At 37.6% G+C, this 18860-nt stretch overlaps 4 protein-coding genes across 7 annotated transcripts in view; 2 read left to right on the top strand and 2 right to left on the bottom strand.

Annotated features, from left to right (window-relative positions):
* The first annotated feature begins 2841 nt into the window (after positions 1 to 2841).
* LOC111464702 (suppressor of disruption of TFIIS-like) lies at positions 2842 to 5162 on the top strand. The gene is made up of 8 exons (XM_023108929.1): positions 2842 to 3021; positions 3112 to 3177; positions 3481 to 3578; positions 3667 to 3704; positions 3786 to 3873; positions 4399 to 4662; positions 4731 to 4796; positions 4905 to 5162. The coding sequence occupies exons 1-8, from the start codon at positions 2958 to 2960 to the stop codon at positions 5061 to 5063; spliced, it is 843 nt and encodes a 280-aa protein (XP_022964697.1). The 5' UTR covers positions 2842 to 2957; the 3' UTR covers positions 5064 to 5162.
* Positions 5163 to 6632: 1470 nt separating this feature from the next.
* On the bottom strand, positions 6633 to 7678 carry LOC111464706. The gene has a single exon (XM_023108937.1). The coding sequence runs from the start codon at positions 7268 to 7270 to the stop codon at positions 6968 to 6970; it is 303 nt and encodes a 100-aa protein (XP_022964705.1). The 5' UTR covers positions 7271 to 7678; the 3' UTR covers positions 6633 to 6967.
* A 4031-nt stretch (positions 7679 to 11709) lies between these two features.
* LOC111464705 (50S ribosomal protein L27-like) lies at positions 11710 to 12806 on the top strand. Of its 4 annotated transcripts, none has more exons than XR_002714075.1 (4): positions 11710 to 11914; positions 12006 to 12130; positions 12232 to 12534; positions 12569 to 12806. XR_002714075.1 is itself a non-coding variant. In XM_023108935.1 (4 exons), exons 1-3 carry the CDS (start codon positions 11830 to 11832, stop codon positions 12466 to 12468), a joined length of 447 nt encoding a protein of 148 aa, XP_022964703.1. In that variant the 5' UTR covers positions 11710 to 11829; the 3' UTR covers positions 12469 to 12488; positions 12519 to 12806. The 4 variants fall into 4 exon arrangements, 3 of the variants coding, with proteins under 3 accessions (XP_022964703.1, XP_022964704.1, XP_022964702.1); XM_023108935.1 differs by having other exon boundaries at positions 12232 to 12488; positions 12519 to 12806; XM_023108936.1 differs by having other exon boundaries at positions 12232 to 12509; positions 12568 to 12806.
* A 784-nt stretch (positions 12807 to 13590) lies between these two features.
* Positions 13591 to 18860, bottom strand: part of LOC111464693 (probable linoleate 9S-lipoxygenase 5) — a 6678-nt gene continuing 1408 nt past the window's right edge. Inside the window, exons 2-9 of the mRNA XM_023108915.1 lie at positions 18364 to 18656; positions 17714 to 17954; positions 17286 to 17627; positions 16367 to 16452; positions 16176 to 16283; positions 15789 to 16093; positions 14620 to 14883; positions 13591 to 14535 (exon numbers count right to left, since the gene is read on the bottom strand). Of these exons, the coding sequence (XP_022964683.1) occupies positions 13782 to 14535; positions 14620 to 14883; positions 15789 to 16093; positions 16176 to 16283; positions 16367 to 16452; positions 17286 to 17627; positions 17714 to 17954; positions 18364 to 18656 (2393 nt within the window). The 3' untranslated portion in view covers positions 13591 to 13781. The remainder of the gene's footprint in view (positions 14536 to 14619; positions 14884 to 15788; positions 16094 to 16175; positions 16284 to 16366; positions 16453 to 17285; positions 17628 to 17713; positions 17955 to 18363; positions 18657 to 18860) is intronic.

Below are 18860 nucleotides of genomic sequence, written 5' to 3'. Positions count from 1 at the left end.
GACCATCAAACCAAAAAAAAAAAAAAAAAAAAGACCAATTCGTTTCCAACAAAAACATGTGACTTATGATTCTAGGTTATTAAAACAACAGACATGTCGATATTTAGCCATGTGTCCCGAACATCGTCTAATAATTATTATCAGGTTTAAGTTTCATTTGGGTCCCAAGCTTTCAAATTGGTTCTATTCCGAGTTTCCATTCTATTTTGATCATTGTACTTTTAAACTTTAACGACTCAAGCTCACTGCTCGTAGATATTGTTTGCTTTGACTATGACATATCGTCATCAGCCTCACGGTTAGAGATTTTCACACAATTTTTAGAAATGTTTCGTTCCAATCTCCAACCGATGTGAGATCTAACACTTTTAATAGTCTATTTTAGTACGAGGAAATTCAAAATACCCGATGATTCGAAAAACTCAGATCAATCCAATACAAATCGCTGGGTTATGAACTTATTTAGTTGAGTTCAAATAAATGAAAATTTTATGGAACGGAGTTGTTCATGGATTTCTCTAAAAATCAGATTGAGTTGAATCAAATTAATCTGAGTATATAGTTAATTTTAAAAATACTTAAAAATTCTCCGATCAAACTAGAATAAATTTAAAAATTCAACGACTACAATAATATAATTTAAAAGTTTATTGAGAATTGTTCGTACCACAACTATGGTTATTACAACTACCACTAATGCGACATTTATGTTTGTTTGGCGCTTTTGTTTTGACTTTTAACGTTATACTAAAATTCATTATAGTTCTTAAAGTGCATTTAACGAAAATCATACATATGACAATATCATTAATATTACATAAATGTAAGTATGAACAAAAAAAATTTATTTTATAATCAAAATTATTATGCGAAATTTGTAATCAATAGCTAAAATATTTGTCATATTTACATATTATACGACTGGAGGTGTAAGATCCCACATTGGTTGGAGAGAAAACGAACCATTTTTTATAATGTTGTGAAAATCTCTTCCTAATAGTCATGTTTTAAAATTGTGAGGCTAACGGCGATACGTAACGGACTAAAATGGACAATATCAGATTGTTACAAATGGTATCAGAGCAGGACACCGGCCAGAAATTATTAAAGTTCAAACGTAAAAATATAAAATTTTATAAAAAATAAAACTATTTTTTTTTCTCAATTATTTAAATAAAACATTTTTTTTATTTAGAATAACAAAGGGGAGAAACGCGTTTATTTATAAGAAGAAAAAGTTAAAGAAATTACACTTAGTTCTAGAATATGAAAATTAAGGAAGTAACATCCAATAACATTCTGCCACGTCATGTAATTTCAATAATTGTACCAGCCCTCTATTATTTTAATTAATATGACTAGGCCTTCCTTTAAATCTCATTAATTTATTATTTTTCACATACCCAATTAAAATTATTTTATTTCATTAATATTATATAAATATATAAAATTATCAATAAGAGACGTCACTGCATGCCTGACATGTCTGATCAACTCTACGTAAACAGAATCATAGAGAACGTGTTGTTCAAATATCAAACAATTTCATCCAATCTAGTCTATAGGCGTTCCAATCGTAAGTTTACTTACTGCATCAGTTTAATCTGTGAGGTTGATCATCTCTAAGTTCAGTCTCAACATGATGCATTTACTTCTGCAGCATCTCGTGCAATTAAAATATGGCTCGAAATAGTCGTTGAAATAGAAGAAATAAAAAAATTTATTATATATTTTTCGAAAAAAAACAAAAGTCCCATATAATGACAAGTGTAAGAAGGATATTCTTTTAACAAAATAATTATATATTTTAACTACTAAACTTGAACACTTGGATCAAATCTTTTTGTCTTGAAGGATGTTTGTCTATTGTAAGTTAGGTTTTGGGTATTAAAAAAATCCCATATTTCACTTTCATGATAAAGATAATATAATGTGATCTTTCCTATGATATAATATTTTGTATTTATTGATTGACGGTGAAAGGGCATCCAAGGCCTTAAAATGTTCGTATTTCGGTCTCTAATCTCGTATGACTTGAAAATCGTTTTTATATAATGTAACGTTTCATACCCAGAAGTTAGAATCTGAATTCGGTGCCTGAAGATCCCGAGAATTACCTATTTATCTTGAAATGCTTCTAGGATTGAAGACTATCTCCACAAACTAACACGAGTTTTTTTTAGCATATTTTGTCCTTTCTAGGGATAACTAACATAAAATTGCTTCAAGCTAAGCATATTGAGGGTGGTACCTTGTTTTTCGGTGGCACAATCATAGAAACTCGAAAATTAAGTGTGCTTGGTTTAAAGCAACCTCTGATGAACTTTTTCTAAAAAAACATATGATTGAGGGACAAAACAAGCTAAAAGAATCCATGATTATGTTGCTCGGGATGTAAATGAATACTGGGACCATTAGGTACTGAATCAAGATTTCAAATTTCGACCTGAATTATGGGTATAGAGCGTTCAAGTGGGATTAGAGCGTGTAACAGCCCAAACCACTATTAGTGGATATTGTCCTTTTTAGACCTCCCCTTACAATCTACCCCTTTTAGGACCCAGGTTCCTCGTTGGGATCTCCTGTGGCGATGCTTTTTCAAAAACTATTTTAAAAGTTTAGAGACCGAATAAATGAAAAAGACGGTGACTTTGATTTGCTGAGTCAAAAAGAAAGATGGTGATGTTTATTAGGCTATATACAATCAAAGGGTGGGTGGGAATTGGGCCCCATTTTCTAGAATTTGTATCATTCTAAGCAATGGAATTGTCTTCCAATGACTTTTCCTCTCAATTTCTGCTACCAAATTCCCCTATTTATACTCGCCCATTTCCTCTCTTCCTTCATTCATCTATCCATTTTGCACCCATTTTTGGTGGTTTCCAACCCTTTTTAATCCCATTTTTGGTCCCTTTCTCTCTTTCTTTGGTGGTTTTGGACCCTTTTTAAGGCTCAAAATGGAATGTAAAAACCAGCAATCTCGTCAATCTCGACCCCAAAAATATGAGTGTCTTCTTTTTGGTAAGCCCCGTAGCTTCAAAAACCCTATTATTACGACACTAAAAGCTTAGATTTCAGCTTAAACATGTTTATGTTCTTCTAATTTGGCAGATGTTGACGATACCCTTTACCCTCTTACTTCTGGTTTGTCAAAACAATGCACCAAAAACATTGAAGGTACGTATTATCAATCTCTCCCGTTAAATAAAATACACCATAGAGCCTCCCTTGAGACCTATGGAGCCCTCGAACAGCCTCCCCTCAATCAAGACTCAACTCCTTCTCTAGAGCTCTTGAACAAAGTACATCATTTGTTCAACATTTGAGGATCAAGCATAAGCTCTCGTGACTTTGCCTTTGGTTTCCCCAAAAGGGCTCATACCAATGAAGATGTATTCCTTACTTATAAACCCATTAGCCGACGTGGGACTCCCTTCCAACAATCCTCAACCTTCTCATGTTGTTCGTTGTTTTTGACAGAGTACATGGTTCAGCAGCTTGGGATAGAGAAAGATGGAGTTGCTGAGATGAACCAGTTTCTGTACAGGAATTATGGGACATCCATGGCTGGCCTTAAGGTGCAATCTTTGAACGAATTTATGCATATTTACACAAACCCAGTTGATATTTGTTTCAAAGTTTCAAACTTTTTGTGTTGTTTTTTAGGCTATTGGCTATGAGTTTGACAATGATCATTATCACAGGTACTCATATCCTCTTTTTGTCTCTCTTTTTCTTATCCTTTTGGATCAAACTGTTATTGAATCTTTGATTCTTCTTTGCAGCTTTGTTCATGGAAGATTACCATATCATAACCTCAAGCGCGATCCTGTTCTGAGATCTCTCTTGCTTAGTTTGCCGATTCGCAAAGTCGTAAGAACTTTCCTTCCGAGTCGATCGAATTTCAAATTTATATATACGCAGCGAGCAAGTTTAACATGTTATTAGGCTTTTTGGGAAAACCCGAAGCATAACCATGAGAGTTTATGCTTAAAGTGAGGGTCGTGATTTCTAACATGGTATCAGAGTCATGCCCTTAATTTATCCATGTCAATAGAATCCTTAAATGTCGAACAAAGAAGTTGTGAGGCTCGAAGGTGTAGTCAAAAGTGACTCATGTATCGAACAAAGGGTGTACTTTGTTTGAGACTCTAGAGAAGGAATTGAGCCTTGATTAAGGGGAGGCTATTCGAGGGCTACATAGACCTCACGGGAGGCTCTATGGTGTACTTTGTTCGAGGAGAGGATTGTTGGTGAGGAAGTCCCACGTTGGTTAATTTAGGGAATGATCATGGGGAAGCCCAAAACAAACTCACGAGAGTTTATGCTTAAAGTGGACAATATCATACTATCATGGAGATCCGTGATTCCTAACAAGTTGTTTTGGCTATGAAACAGATCTTCTCGAACGCGGACGATGTTCATGTTGCTAAAGTTCTAAATAGGCTTGGGTTGGAGGGTTGTTTTGATAGGGTCATATGCTTTGAGACTCTCAACTCCTCAGATGATGGCTCTGAATCCGATTCGAAAAGCTCGACCGGGGACGTCGACGTCGACAATGACACTCCTCCGCCGCTCCCCGCCACACCGATTCTCTGCAAACCATCCCCAAATGCATTTGAATCTGCACTCAAGATAGCCAACATTGACCCCAAAAGAACAGTAAGAAACTTCCCTTTCACCCCATTTTCTGAATGTAAAACCAGAGATTTAAATGATGGGTTTTGCAGCTCTTCTTTGATGATAGCATCCGCAACATAAAGACAGGGAAATCCATTGGCCTCCACACAGTGCTGGTGAGTTCGTACTCATTTTCTCGAGCAGAATCATGGAAAGTGAGAAAATTGGAGAATTTTCTCGGAATCCAAACAGAAATTTAAGAATCAAAGAAATGGGTTTTGCAGGTTGGATCATCAAACAGAGGAAATGGAGTGGATTATGCACTTGAAAGCATTCATAATATAAGAGAAGCATTGCCAGAGCTGTGGGAAGTGGATGAGAAGATGAAGAACAGAAGGCTTTCTGGAAAGATTGCTTTGGAGACATCAATTGTAATGGCTTAATTGCTAACTTAATATGTGTTTTATTACCCTAATTATCAACTTTGGATCTTATATTCATCCATTTCTAATAAACGATCCATACCCAGTATTTGAAATCTATATTCGACACTTGATGACTTCGACATTCTCTTGCCTTCTCTGTGAAACGATCATGTTACTTGCTCCTCGTTTCTAAGAGTGAAGACTATTCTCACTCACATGCATCCTAGAAAAATTATCAGAAGGCTGCTCGACATACAATTGCTCCTAGCAAAACACGCTTAGTTATGAAGTATCTTGTAACGATTCAGATCCACCGCTAGCAGATATTGTCCTCTTTGAGCTCTCCCTTTTGGGCTTCCCCCAAGACTTTTAAAGAGGTTTCCACACCCTTATAAATGGTGGTTTGTTCTCCTTCTCAACCAATGTGGGACATCACAATCCACCCTCCTTCAAGGCCCGTCCTCGCTAGCACTCTTTCCTTCCTCCAATCGATGTGGGACCGCCCCCATATACATCACAATCCACCCTCCTTCAGGGCCCAGCGTCCTCGCTAGCACTCTTTCCTTCCTCCAATCAATGTGGGACCGTCCCCATATCCCAGTGTCTTTACTGGCACACCGCCTCGTATCTACCCCCTTCGAGAAACAGTGAGAAGGTTGACACATCGTCTGGTGTCTGGCTCTGATACCATTTGTAACGACCCAGATCCACCGTTAGTAGATATTGTCCTCTTTGGGCTTGGGACCGCCCCCATATCCCAGTGTCCTTACTGGCACACCGCCTCGTATCTACCCCATTCGAGAAATAGCGAGAAGGTTGGCACATCATCCGGTGTCTGGCTCTGATACCATTTGTAACGACCCAGATCCACCGCTAGCAGATATTGTCTTCTTTGGGCTCTCCCTTTCGGGCTTCCCCTCAAAGCTTTAAAACGCGTCTGCTAGGGGAAGGTTTCCACACCCTTATAAACGGTGGTTTGTTCTCTTCCCCAACTAACGTGGGACATCACGTACCTATTATGAGCCACTAAGAAAGAAGTGCACCTTGTTTGTATAGATAGTAACTTTCATTTACTTTTTAAGCCTTTCTTAGTCATTCTATACTCATGATCGCTCTCAGATATGGTCTTGGTTTATTCATGTACTACTCTTTTACTCGGGTTTCATAATTAATATACTTGGTTTGTTATATTATTGAAGGAATCAATAACATTGATATACTTGTTTATGGCGTTGATATACCGATGCTATACCGAATATGAATATTGGTATACTTAGATATATCTAATATATGTACTTCATATGATTAATATATTTAATTTGATATATAATTCATACTTTTGAAAATTAACGAAAAATAAAATTCCAATTTCAATTATTTTGTCATATTTGCAAATTTTAAATGTTTATAATTTTTTTTAAATTAATAAATTAAAAATTTTAAATCTTTTAATTAAGTTAAATAATAGTACAAATAAATTTAAATTATTATTAAAACTGAAAACTAAAATATTATTTCTTGAAACAAAGAATTTAAATACCAAATATATTTTAAAAATTTTCTCTTGAAGAAATACATGTATGAATCCTTGGTGTAAAGTTCCAATCAATCTAATTCTTCTCATTGAAAAAGGGTTTAGAACACTGTAATTATGGATTAAGAAAAGGAAATCTCGTAAGAAATTCAGGAGGGGATCGATTGATGTTATCTAAGCGGATGGCATTTAGTTCATCAACTCATTAATGTAATTACAATTTGAATCTAGTTTAATCGATGAGAACAGAGTTCATACCTTCTTCTCGATGGGGTTGCGGAAAAATTTACATCAATTTCTCGAAGGATCTCAAGATCTGAATCGGGTGAAGGAGGGGAAGAAATCAAATCTCTGAAGCGGTGGAAAATCTTTTTTGTTTTTGTTTTGCTTACGAATCGCCATGTTTGTGCCAACAGACGAGCATTGCAACGCAGCGTCTCATGATGTAGAATCGGGCCTTCTGTTCCTTGGCTAAGCTGCTGTACTTTCGTCCTATGGAAGAAGAGTTCTTTTGAGAGTAACTTCGAGGGAGATCGTGGGGGCTCTTGGAATTGGAAGCTGGGAAGCTTTTCTGTGAAGAACATCGCAACAATGGCGATTTGGAGGTCGAGCCACTCCTTATGAACGACGAAGAATGGTGGTAACTACTTCCTGAACCTTCCTTCTTTGATGGATTCCATTTCTCGTCCATTTAATGTGAGGTCAGATGGGGCTGCGGGCAAGGTGTTTGTGAAAATGCCTGTGAGAGTGATAGTTGGGTTGAATTGCGAGAAAGAGATGCAGAAGAGTGGGATTCTAGCGGGGCATTATACGGTATAACTAAATAACATATGATTGAGGTTTCATGATGCTTGTGGGTGGTAGAGACTGTTCACTGACCATCTTCTACTCCCAATTAAGACATTGTGGCCTTTTTATTAGTGAGTTTTGTAGGCGAGAAGTTATCCAGTGAGGCCATTATGATGTGGCTGATAGGTTTTCACCCTTGATATTGGTTTAGAGAACAACCGATCTCACCTTGGTTGAAAAGAGAAGCGAAACATTCTTTATAAGCGTGTGGAAACTTCTCTCTAACAGACACGTTTTAAAACTTTGAGGGTGAAAGAGAAAACCTAAAGCATGTATCTGCTAATAGTGGACTTGAGTTGTTACAAATGGTATCAGAGCCAGATACTGGGCAGTGTGTCAGCGAGGACGTTGGCCTCCAATGGAGTGGATTGTGAGATCCTACATCGGTTGGAGAGAGTAACAAACCATTCATTATAAAGATGTGGAAACTTCTCCCTAATAGACACGTTTTAAAAATCGCAAGCTTGATGGCGATACGTAACAAATCAAAGCAAACAATATTTACTAACGGTGGGCTTGGACTGTTACAACCAAAAGCCGGTTTAATCGAAAAAATTAAGATGGGTGGCGGAGTTTGTGCCCATTTAGGGGATAATATTTGATATTGCAGACATGGGCAAGCGTTAAAAATGATGCTCTTTCCATCTCTCTGTAAAATTTAGTGATTTCAAGCCTTTCCACTGTGAAGATCTATCGTTTTCTTTGCATTGGACTCACCTCTTTGTGTACTGTGCTGAATGCTTCTGCTGTGGCTGCTGCTGCTCTATTTTATATATATATCTATGATCTTCTCTTTTCTATGTGTTAGAGAGAGAGAGAGACAAACAGAGGCATCCATTCAATCTGGGGAAGTGGAAGGAAATAATGGAAGGGAGACAGCTTGCTAGCTGTTTATGACGTGGAAGGTATGTGTCTCATAGTCCCACCTCAAATTCTACAAATAGATCAAATGCTTTGTTTCAAAATTCTTTTTTTTTCCCCCCTTTTAAATTGTTGGTATCTGCAGAATAAGGGCTTTAATTTGCCACTTTTTTCATTCAGAAGGGGGAAGCATGCAATTATTTGCCCATTTTTGTTCTTATTAGAAGAGAAGGGATCTATAACTCAACCTTTTCTTTCCCTCTGTCCTTTTGTTACTTGCACCATTTCCCCTCCTATTCATCCAACAAAGTTCTTTCTTTTTAGCTTCTCTAATGGCTGTGTCTTTCATTGTGTTTGAACTTCACTTTGAAGTCCAAACATCCCAAAAATGGCAAGGAATTCTACAAGAAACTCCATTTTTAAAGAAATTTAGACAAACAGGGTTTTGGTTGAGATATTATTTGATAGGTCGGACACGTTGCTGTTAGCGTTTTATCATTGAGTGTAGTTAGATAGAGTTTTGGTTGAGAAACTATTTGGTTAGTCGGACACATGGTTGTTAACGTTTTATCGTTGAGTGCTGTTAGATAGGGATTTAGTTGAGAAATTATTTGGTGAGTCAGACACATTGTTGTTGACATTTATCGTTGAGTGCTGTCACTTAGGGTTTTGATTGAGAAATTATTTGGTGAGTCGGACACATTGTTGTTAACGTTTTATCGTTGAGTGCTGTTGGATAGGGGTTTGGTTGATAAATTATTTGATGAGTCGGACACGTTGTTGTTAACGTCTTATCGTTGAGTGCTGTTAGAAATACTTCAAATTCATAATCAATAGTTCATGTTATAAAATTAAGACCGATTATTATGAGGCTGTCATATCATGATCATTGACGACAGGTTGAGTGACTATTATGAGACCGTCATATCGTGATAATTGACGATAGGTTGAGTGATTATTATGAGGCTGTCATATCGTGATCATTGATGATAGGTTGAGTGATTATTATGAGGCTGTTATATCGTGATCTCGATAGGTTAAATTTGTAATCAATAGTTCACATTATGAAATACAAACCGATTATTATGAGACCGTTATATTGTGATCTTGAGTGATTATTATGAGACCGTCATATTTTGATCATTGATGATAGGTTGAGTGATTATTATAAAACCGTCATATCGTGATCATTAATGATAGGTTGAGTGAATGTTATAAAACCGTCGTAGTGTGATCTCGATGGATTGAGTGGGTTTGAAGAATATGAGGATTAGGAGAGACATTAACTAGACTTTGATTGAATGGTCAAAGAAAAGTAGTTGATGGGTCAAAGCAATGATCACATGGTGTGTTGTGATTTTACGGTTAAAACTCAAAACACATCTCTCTGTTCTGTTCTATTCTATTCTCTTCATTCTCTATTGGGTTTGATTATTATTATTATTTTGATTGAAATTTATTACATTATTTATCATGTGAGTCTCTGAAAAGTGGTGTATTTGGGTGTCCCACATGCAATCATGTGAGGTTAATATTAGGAAGGGATAGAACATGAAGGGCTGGGATCTTATTTTTCATCAATATTTTATCTATTTGATTATGATTTCAATGCAAGCTTTTAGATTCATACACATTTTTTGCGTTGCTTTTGATCAAATTCTGTATATTTCATTACTTAGAGAGAATATATGACAATCCAGAAGGTTGAACTTGGGTCATGTTTTGGACATATCATTGTTGTAATTGATATGATAGGCTGTATGAATATGATAGCAAATGTGATTCTGAATCATGTTAGAGATATTCTAGAATTTACGTTAAGATATCCAAATTATGAATATTTTTTAGGCATCTTTTAACTGTGTGTGACGGTAACAGCCTAAGCCCACTATTAGTGGATACTATCTGCTTTGGCTCGTTACATATTGTCGTCAGTTTCACGGTTTTTAAAGCGCGTCCATTAGGGGAATGTTTCCTCATTCTTATAAAAAATATTTTGTTCTCCTCTCTAACTGATGTGAGATTTCACAATCCACCTCCTTTGGGGCCTAACATCCTTGCTGGCACACCTTCTCATGTCTGGCTTTGATTCCGTCTGTAACAGCCCAAACCCACCACTAGGAGATATTGTCCGTTTTGGCCCGTTACGTATCATCATCAACTTCATAGTTTTTAAAATACGTTTGTAGGGGAGATGTTTCTACAATGTTAGGAAAAATGTTTCGTTCCCTCTCCAATCAATAATGATCTCACAAACTAATATTAGGTGAATACTATATTTCGTTTCAAAATGAATTGGCAATGAGTGGAATAACTCATGAGTCTCTTCATCTTTCCAATGTGGAATCCTGCTTTGGGTTTACCATTCTTGAGTACATTTTGCGGAATACACGTTTGAGCTTTATGAGCTCTAATATCATATTAGATACATGAGTTATTCATCTCAAAACTAGTTGAGAATGAGAATGAAATGAGGCATGGATCGGAGCCACTACGAAGAAGTTCCAGGAGTTACGAAGGAAACCTCGAGCTCATATTGGTCATGGGTTGAGAACGGGAATTGAATTATCTGAAACCTAATTTATTGTTGTTCCTCAAAAACTCATTGGTAGAGCGGTCGGTTAATCGATTGGTCGTAGGTTTGAATCCTACTTGGGGAGATTTGATTTATGAAATGGTTCGTTTTGACCCTTAAGAGTAAAAATTGAAGGGCTTTTGAAGTAAAATTAATTATGAAAAAGTTTAACATAAGATAAACCCGAATTTATTCTCTAGCTTCGAGGATATTACCGTAACAAGCCAGAGAACTCACACATATAGGCTAAACTAGGTGGCTAAGAGATATATTTTTAACTAAGAAATTATATAACATTGTAAGTTAATAGGTTAGGGTGAATTTAATCGTAAACAATACTTTAATATTCGATCGGTCACATGTAAGATCTCACATCAGTTGGAGAGCGGAACGAAACATTGCTTACAAGAGTGTGAAAACATTTCCTTATTTTCCTAACAGACACATTTTAAAACTGTGAGGCTAACAGCAATATGTAATGGGGCAAAGCAGATAATATCTACTACCAATGAGTTTGGACGGTTATAAATGGTATCGGAGCCAGTCACCAGACAACTAGTCAAAGTAGGGCTAGACAGTCTCCATAGTAGATGCAGTACCGTCTTAGTAGCATTTTAAAACTTTAAGGAGAAGCCGGAAAGGGAAAGCTTGAGAACAATATTATATTCGCCGGTGGTGAGCTCAATATCCAGCGTTTCCCTAGAGTTTTTTATATAATAATGGGCTAAGCATAAAAAGCCCATCAGACAAGCTAATTTTGGAAGAAAAAAGCCCAAGAGCCCATTAGAACACAAAAATAAATTTTAATAAAAGACCCATCAGCCCAATTTAAAACGAAAAGAAAATCCTAACCCTAAATTTTTTCCTTCAACAGCTGCCCCACCATTGTTCGAGCTCCTTCTCTTCTCCGTCTCCGTTCCGATCATCGCCGTCGCCATCCGTCACTCTCCGATCGTTTCTCAATCATGCTCAATATCGCGACTACCTTTTGCAAGCGACTGAATGTCAAGGATCTGGTTACCAATGTTCCTGTATATAGTAGTTTTATCGGTAAGGATTGTTCATCTAGATCAACTTCTGCTTGAAATGTTACTGCGTCCGTATATTTGATGATTAAAATGTTTGTTCAATTGAGATTCAGATGGATCTGCGGGTGGATTAAGCTTGTTATTCAGACGTTGGGCTACAAAGAAGACCGCTGGATCGACTAAAAATGGACGAGACTCGAAACCTAAGAATCTTGGGGTGAAGAAATTTGGTGGTGAGGTGAGTGGATTGAAACTTGGTGTAAAGAAATTTGATTGAATTTGAAATTGTTTTGTTATGAACGTTGTTATGGAGAGTTAATCCTTGTGGATTGGATACAGAGAGTTATTCCTGGTAACATTATTGTTCGTCAACGGGGCACTCGTTTTCATCCTGGAGATTATGTTGGAATAGGGAAGGATCATACTCTGTTTGCTCTGAAAGAAGGCTGTGTGAAGTTCGAAAAGCACAAGCTGAGCGGACGGAAGTGGGTGCACATTATACCGAAGGAAGGACACGTTCTTCACCCTGTTTATGCCACTACTGACATTTCTCCAGAATTGAAGACAGCAACATGATAATTGAATTCATTGATGAACATGAACATGAACATGAACATGAACATGATCATGATCATGAAAATGGTATAAATTTTCCTACCTTTTTGGTGTTTCATAGCAAATTCTGACTAAACTTGATCGCTTGGTGAACGGATGTAGGCGGTCTGTTTGAGTGCATGTTCTTAATGTTGATCGAGCAGGTCTGATTTCCTCTGCTTTCGAATGCCACTTTGGCTATTCTGATGACAGTGAAGAAATAATTTTCTTTGTAATTAACTTCTATGTTTGTGGATTAGAAAGATTATGAACATTCATCTTTGTGGTTTATTTATGGGTTCTTTTTAATCATTGATCCACCGCCTAACCATGAGCATTAGTTTATGTATTCATAGTATTAGAGATGTCAATTCAAGGTTGGACTGGGAAACTTTGAGGACCCACACCCCAAACAAGGTAGGAAATATCGTTGAACTGTGAGATGCAAATTGTTTTGTTAGATTGATTAAGTGTGCTATTTACATGACTTCTTAAATTGTTATGGAAAGAGACCTCTAGTCTTTTATCAAATAGGATAATAAGCACTAGAGGCCTGATTTAGATACTCCATCCTTATCGAGCAATTCTAACTATGAAAGATTGGATAGCACTCTAGTAGACATTATTTATTTATTTTATTTTTTACTTTTGGGCTCTTCTTTTTAGACTTATCCATTGTCTTTTTTGGGCTTTTTCTTTCGGGTTTTTCGTTTTTAAATTGTGTTTGTAGTGTTTCGTTCTCATCTCCAACCAATATGAGATCTCACAATTCACCCTTTTGGGGCCTGAGTGTTCTTGGTGACACTCGTTCCTCTCTTTCCAATCCATTATTCACGAAATCAACTCCTACAAACTTGCCAATACATACCACAGGTCAACGATAACAGTTATATAAACTCTTCCTCCACTTTGGGAATGTGATGTTCTACATTGGTTGAGAAGGAGAACAAACCACCATTTATAAGGGTGTGGAAACCTTCCACCATTTATAAGGGTGTGGAAACCTTCCTCTAGCAGACGCGTTTTAAAGCTATGAGGGCTAGCCTGAAAGGGAAAGCCCAAAGAGGACAATATCTGCTAGCGGTGGATCTAGGTCGTTACAGGGAGCTTCAAATCCCAAACCAATTCTTTATTAAAAATCATCAATCCTTGCACAAAGTTCATCAATACAAATGCACACAAAAGTAGAAAAAACACCCATTCAAACATGCATAAATGCCATTGCTTGCATTACTTATTAGTCACTCCATGAGCTGAAAGTGATGCAATGATAGTAAATCAAAGCAAGCTTCCATTCAAATGGAAATGCTATTAGGAATCCCTCTCCCAGTGAGCCCTTCGGAGCTAGTAGGAAACAGCAAAGTATAAGGCATCTCCACAGGCCCTACTCGGTTCTTCAGCTCTGGATCCTTATTTCTCTTAACAATCCTCCCTTCAATTTCCCCTAGCCTCTCCCCAAACCTCTCAAAAGCCTCCAAAGCCTCCTTGTCCAAAGTCCATTCAGGGTTACTTCTCTGTCCCAAATACACCTCATCAGAAGAATGCCTTGACAATATCTCAATAACTGACACTCCCACTAGAGCCTGCAACTGTGAAGTTATCGTTCTCAAGAACGCCTTCTCGGGGTTCGACTCGAGCTCTTTGTATTCACGCGTGCCCTCTTCCGGTAGCAGTCGACGACTTGTCGATGGTCGGTTCGGAGAGAAACCCCCGTAAGGGTATTGTCCGAAGTTAACTGCTGCATGAAGAGCTGAGGAGATCCATATGATGATTGTACAACTTTCTATTAGGTCTTGAATTGATTGCATCTTTGGCCACCATGGTTCGTCTTTCTTATCGCCGTGTCCTCTCTCTCGAAGCTCCTTCCACCATGATTGGAGCTCGGTGTCGTTACGGAGTGTTTCATCGTTCTTGTAGTAGAACGAGCAATAATCTGTTACCCATGTTTTGATGGCTGACCAAATCTCGAGACCGTCGACGGCGTATGGATAATCCTCTATGAGTAGTCGAAGTCCATGTGGGGCGCTTGGATCCTCCATTGCAACTCCTCTTAACAAACACAAGGTTTGAATGTTAGTGAGTGAACGAACGAACGAATGAATGACAAAATTAAATGTGTTTTGAAATGAATACCTCTTGATTATATCGACAGGGAGAGCTTGGTCGGGGAAGACCCAACTCTTGTAAACAAAGGAAGACATCTCCATGGAATACTTAGCGGGATAATGAGTTGTCTCGATGATACCATCAGCATTAATGAGGGATTGTCTAGCAAGAGCATTGATGTTCATGGTGTCCCGGAAGTGAGGAACGAGCAACTTATGGATCGGATGAATAACGCTTAACTGTCTGTTTGTTGCAATCACAAATGGCTCGATTGTTGCATGAGTATTCAGCCTATGAGCCATGGAAGTAAGTTAAAAAAATTTAAGTATGAAATGAAATCCATCGAGTTTGATAACTCGGGAACTAAAATGCTACTCAACTCGAACTTTAAGAACGAAAAGTGTGAAATTTTTTAAAATCAAGCTTATCAAAATAGTTTCAATTGTAAAACTACCTAAACTCGAATTGTTTCTTTATGGGCTTCCCCTCAAGGTTTTAAAACGCGTTTGCTAGAGAGAAGTTTTCACGCGCTTATAAAGAATGTTTCGTTCCCTCTCTTCAACCGATGTGGGATCTCACAATCCACCCCACTTGAGGGCCAGCGTCCTCATTCATCCTTATAAGGAATGCTTCGTTTCCCTTCTTCAATCAATGCGGGATCTCATAATCATCCCCCTTGGGAGCCAGCGTCCCCGCTCAGCCTTATAAAGAATGCTTGGTTCCCCTTCTCCAGCTAACGTGGGATCTCATAATCCACCCACTTTGGGGGCCAGCATCCTCGCTGGCACATTGCCTGGTGGCTGGCTCTGATATCATTTGTAACAATTCAACCTCACCGCTAACAAATATTGTTCTCTTTGGGCTTTCTCTCCCTAGCTTCCCCTTGAAGTTTTAAGACATGCCATCTAGGGAGAGATTTCCACACCCTTCTAAAAAATGTTTCGTTTCTATCTCCAACCAATGTGGGATCTCACAATCCACCCCTTGGGGGCCAGCATCCTCGCTAGCACACCGCCTAGTGGCAGACTTTGATACCATTTGTAACAACTCAAACCTACCGCTAGCCAATATTTTTCCCATAATCTGGCCCTCGGGAAAAACTTAACCCCTTAAACGATCTTCTTCATTAAAAACCCTACTTTTTTTCAACCTAAATGCATAACATTGAGTTAAATCATGATATAAGAAAGCTTTACCAATGACTAATGAGTTGATGGAAGCCAGTATCATTAACAGCAACATAAGCCTTAGCCAGCAGCCAAATGGAGCCCTCAACTCCCTCCACAGCAGGTACCACAACCCTACTAACGGCGCCAAATTGGTCTCCTTGAGGGTGCGGCAAGCTCAATTCAATAGCCAATGGCTTCAAAGTCCCATCATTTTTCAAGAACAGAAGTGTTCTTGTAGCGTAAGTCTTGGTGGAAGTTCCATTGATTCTTCTAAGATATGGAATCAACGAGTCATGGTGGTTCAAAATGTATAGCTTGTTCTTCTCCAGTGCCTAATTGAACCAAATTATTAAACAAAAAGTGTTGAGAAAAGCTTAATCCAATGCTAAAATAAGCTCTAAATTCTTGGATTACCTCGTCCACTGTTAGTCCATCTAAGCCACCTTTGATGTGTTCTTCGGTTATTTTGCTTGTTTGATCACCATAAATTGTAGGGTCTAGATTGCTTGGAGGTGGAAATTCCTGTAATTAAAACATGTTATAAGTTTAATTATTGTATATAAATTACAAGAAAAAAAATTATTATTATTATAAAAAAATATTACTTGAAGACGGCTAATCACTACGGGGTTAACTCCCGCCAACATTTCTCTAGCAAATTCTTCGTCCGTTCTCCATGCAGATTTATCCTCTATTTCACGTCATTGAAAAGAAAAAAAAATTATTATTACGGCTGCGAAATTTTTTGTCAGGTAAACGGCGGTTGTAACTATAATGGTTTTAAGGTAGCGAAATTATTTGTCGGGTAAGTTTCGACCCACACGAAAAGACTAACGATCTTGTCACTGTCTAAAAGAGAGGCTCGGTGAAATAGATATGTCTGTGAAGATGCGAACTACCTGCCTTGGACAGAAAGACCCTATGAAGCTTCACTGTTCCCTAGGATTGACTTTGGGCCTTTCTGCGCAGCTTAGGTGGAGGGCAAAGAACATCCCTTCCCGAGGAGCCCTAAGCCATCAGTGAGACCACTCGGGAAGAGCTAGAATTCTAACATTGTGTTAGGACTTGCGGGCTAATGGACAGTCTCATGTAGACCGTTTCTATGGGGTGTAGGCCTCCCAAAAGGTAACAAATGCATGCAAAGGTTTCCTCGGGCCAAGCAAAAATTGGTCCTTGAGGGTAAAGGTAGAAGGGAGCTTGACTACAAGACTTACCCGTCATATTTTCACAAAAGCAAATGATTTTTTTTTTTTTAATAAAGAAAGGAAAAAACTCCTCTCGAGAAATCCTCGCCGGGATCCCTATGAAAATCAAGTAGAATTTTGCAATGATGGAGATTGAAGTATGAGGATGAGCGTCTTCTCTGTCCTCATCCCGAACATCTCTAAACACGTGATCATAGATATTCTTTTTTTAAAAAAAAAACAAAAAAACATTGAAGTGGAGAACAAGAAACAAATCTAGTTTCTACCTTAAAAAGACAGCAAACAACCACGAAAAAAACATAGTACAAGAAGAACATACCATGAATTAGCTGAGGAGTTGGGAACCTAAGAAATCGTTCACCATCCGTTCTAAAGATTTCTTTGAGCAATGGAGCTGGAATGTTCTCAGTGATGCCCTCAAGCAAAGATCTTGGGACTGGCAACCCCTTCTCAAACAGGTCAAACACATCATTAAAGTCGTCAAATTCCCCGGGTGTCGTGTCAAATAGATCCTCCAGTTTAGGTTTTATCGATCGAGAAACAGATTTTAAGCCATAAGCAAGAAAATCCGACATCTTCAAATGACCAAATCTTTCATCTCTCGGAACATATACATCCGTAGGTTTACTCGAGTCTGGTAATCTACTTTCACTTTTGGGATCTATAAGAATCTCAACACAAATATTAAAACTTATTACGAACAACGTCAACCCGAATCTAGCTTATCTGGTTAAGTATCGAATTTACCTTTCTTAGAAGGTGGTCTACCCGTTCTTCCTCTACGAGGGTAAGGATATTTAGTTGACCCTCCGAGAACCGGACGACCGAGGTCCAAATTGCTATCTGGGTCACCAATATCATTGTAGACATCATAGTCGTAGATTCTATCCCATTCCTTCCGCTCTCCTTTTCCATTTCCTCTAAGGTTCGATAATTCATCTGCCCTATATTTACGAAGTGGCTCCGGTGTTTCATTAGGAAGGTACGCCTATATTGAAAATATATTAGTTTTACCGACCACCGTTATTTTCAATTTAAACATAGCTCAACTGATTAAAATATTATAAATACACTCGATCAAACTATTTTAAAAAATTTCAGTGTCATTATCATCCAAACTAGTTGCTTAAACCATTTTATATTTAATCATCAATAGTTGACTAAAAATAAATTACTACAAATTGATCTACAAAATCAACCCTTTTTTTCTTCCTTTTTTATTCATAAATTAGAATTAAAATTTTTAAATATATAATTTTAAATTACATAACGTGTCAACTTAACGAGACTTTAACGTTTAACATTTTACTCGACCTGAAATAATGAATTGTGGCACTATAAGACATCGACCCGTTACAAACGTTGTTACCATTAAAGATTTGATTGTGAGTTTTTACCTGATTGGCGAAAAAAATACGATCGGTTTTATAATTTTTAGCGGGATAAACCCAAGAATTGCAGTCGAAATGGAGTCGTCCATGGCCGGGAACATCCTCGAGCGTGACGGATTTGAGAAAGAATTCACTAAAATGTTCATTTCTGATAAAGAAAGCTCCTGGAACTCCAAGTTCTTCATCCCAATCAAATGTAACACTAAAGGCTGTTTCTCCTGCAAATATTGGGATTATTGTATTGGCAATCCAATTCTCCAAGTAAGCTTCCTCTCCAACTTTCCCTTGAAAATTTTTAGCTGTTTTGTTTGAGAAACAAGAAAACTCGAGTCAATAACCTAATAATATTACTCGGTATCGGTAGCGATTGAACTTTTGCCTTAAAAATTAAAGTATATGTCACGTATCGCTAAGCTATACTCATATTGGTTATGTTTGTCAAATCTTGAACCTTAAAAACAACCTTAAAATATTTTTTAGTTTTTTTTTTTTTTTTTTTTTTT

The sequence above is a fragment of the Cucurbita moschata genome, unplaced genomic scaffold (assembly GCF_002738365.1).
Source record: "Cucurbita moschata cultivar Rifu unplaced genomic scaffold, Cmos_1.0 Cmo_Scf00031, whole genome shotgun sequence".
NCBI lineage: Eukaryota > Viridiplantae > Streptophyta > Magnoliopsida > Cucurbitales > Cucurbitaceae > Cucurbita > Cucurbita moschata.
Note: the sequence above shows the minus strand (reverse complement) of the source record. Positions and strands in the feature narration are given on the sequence as shown.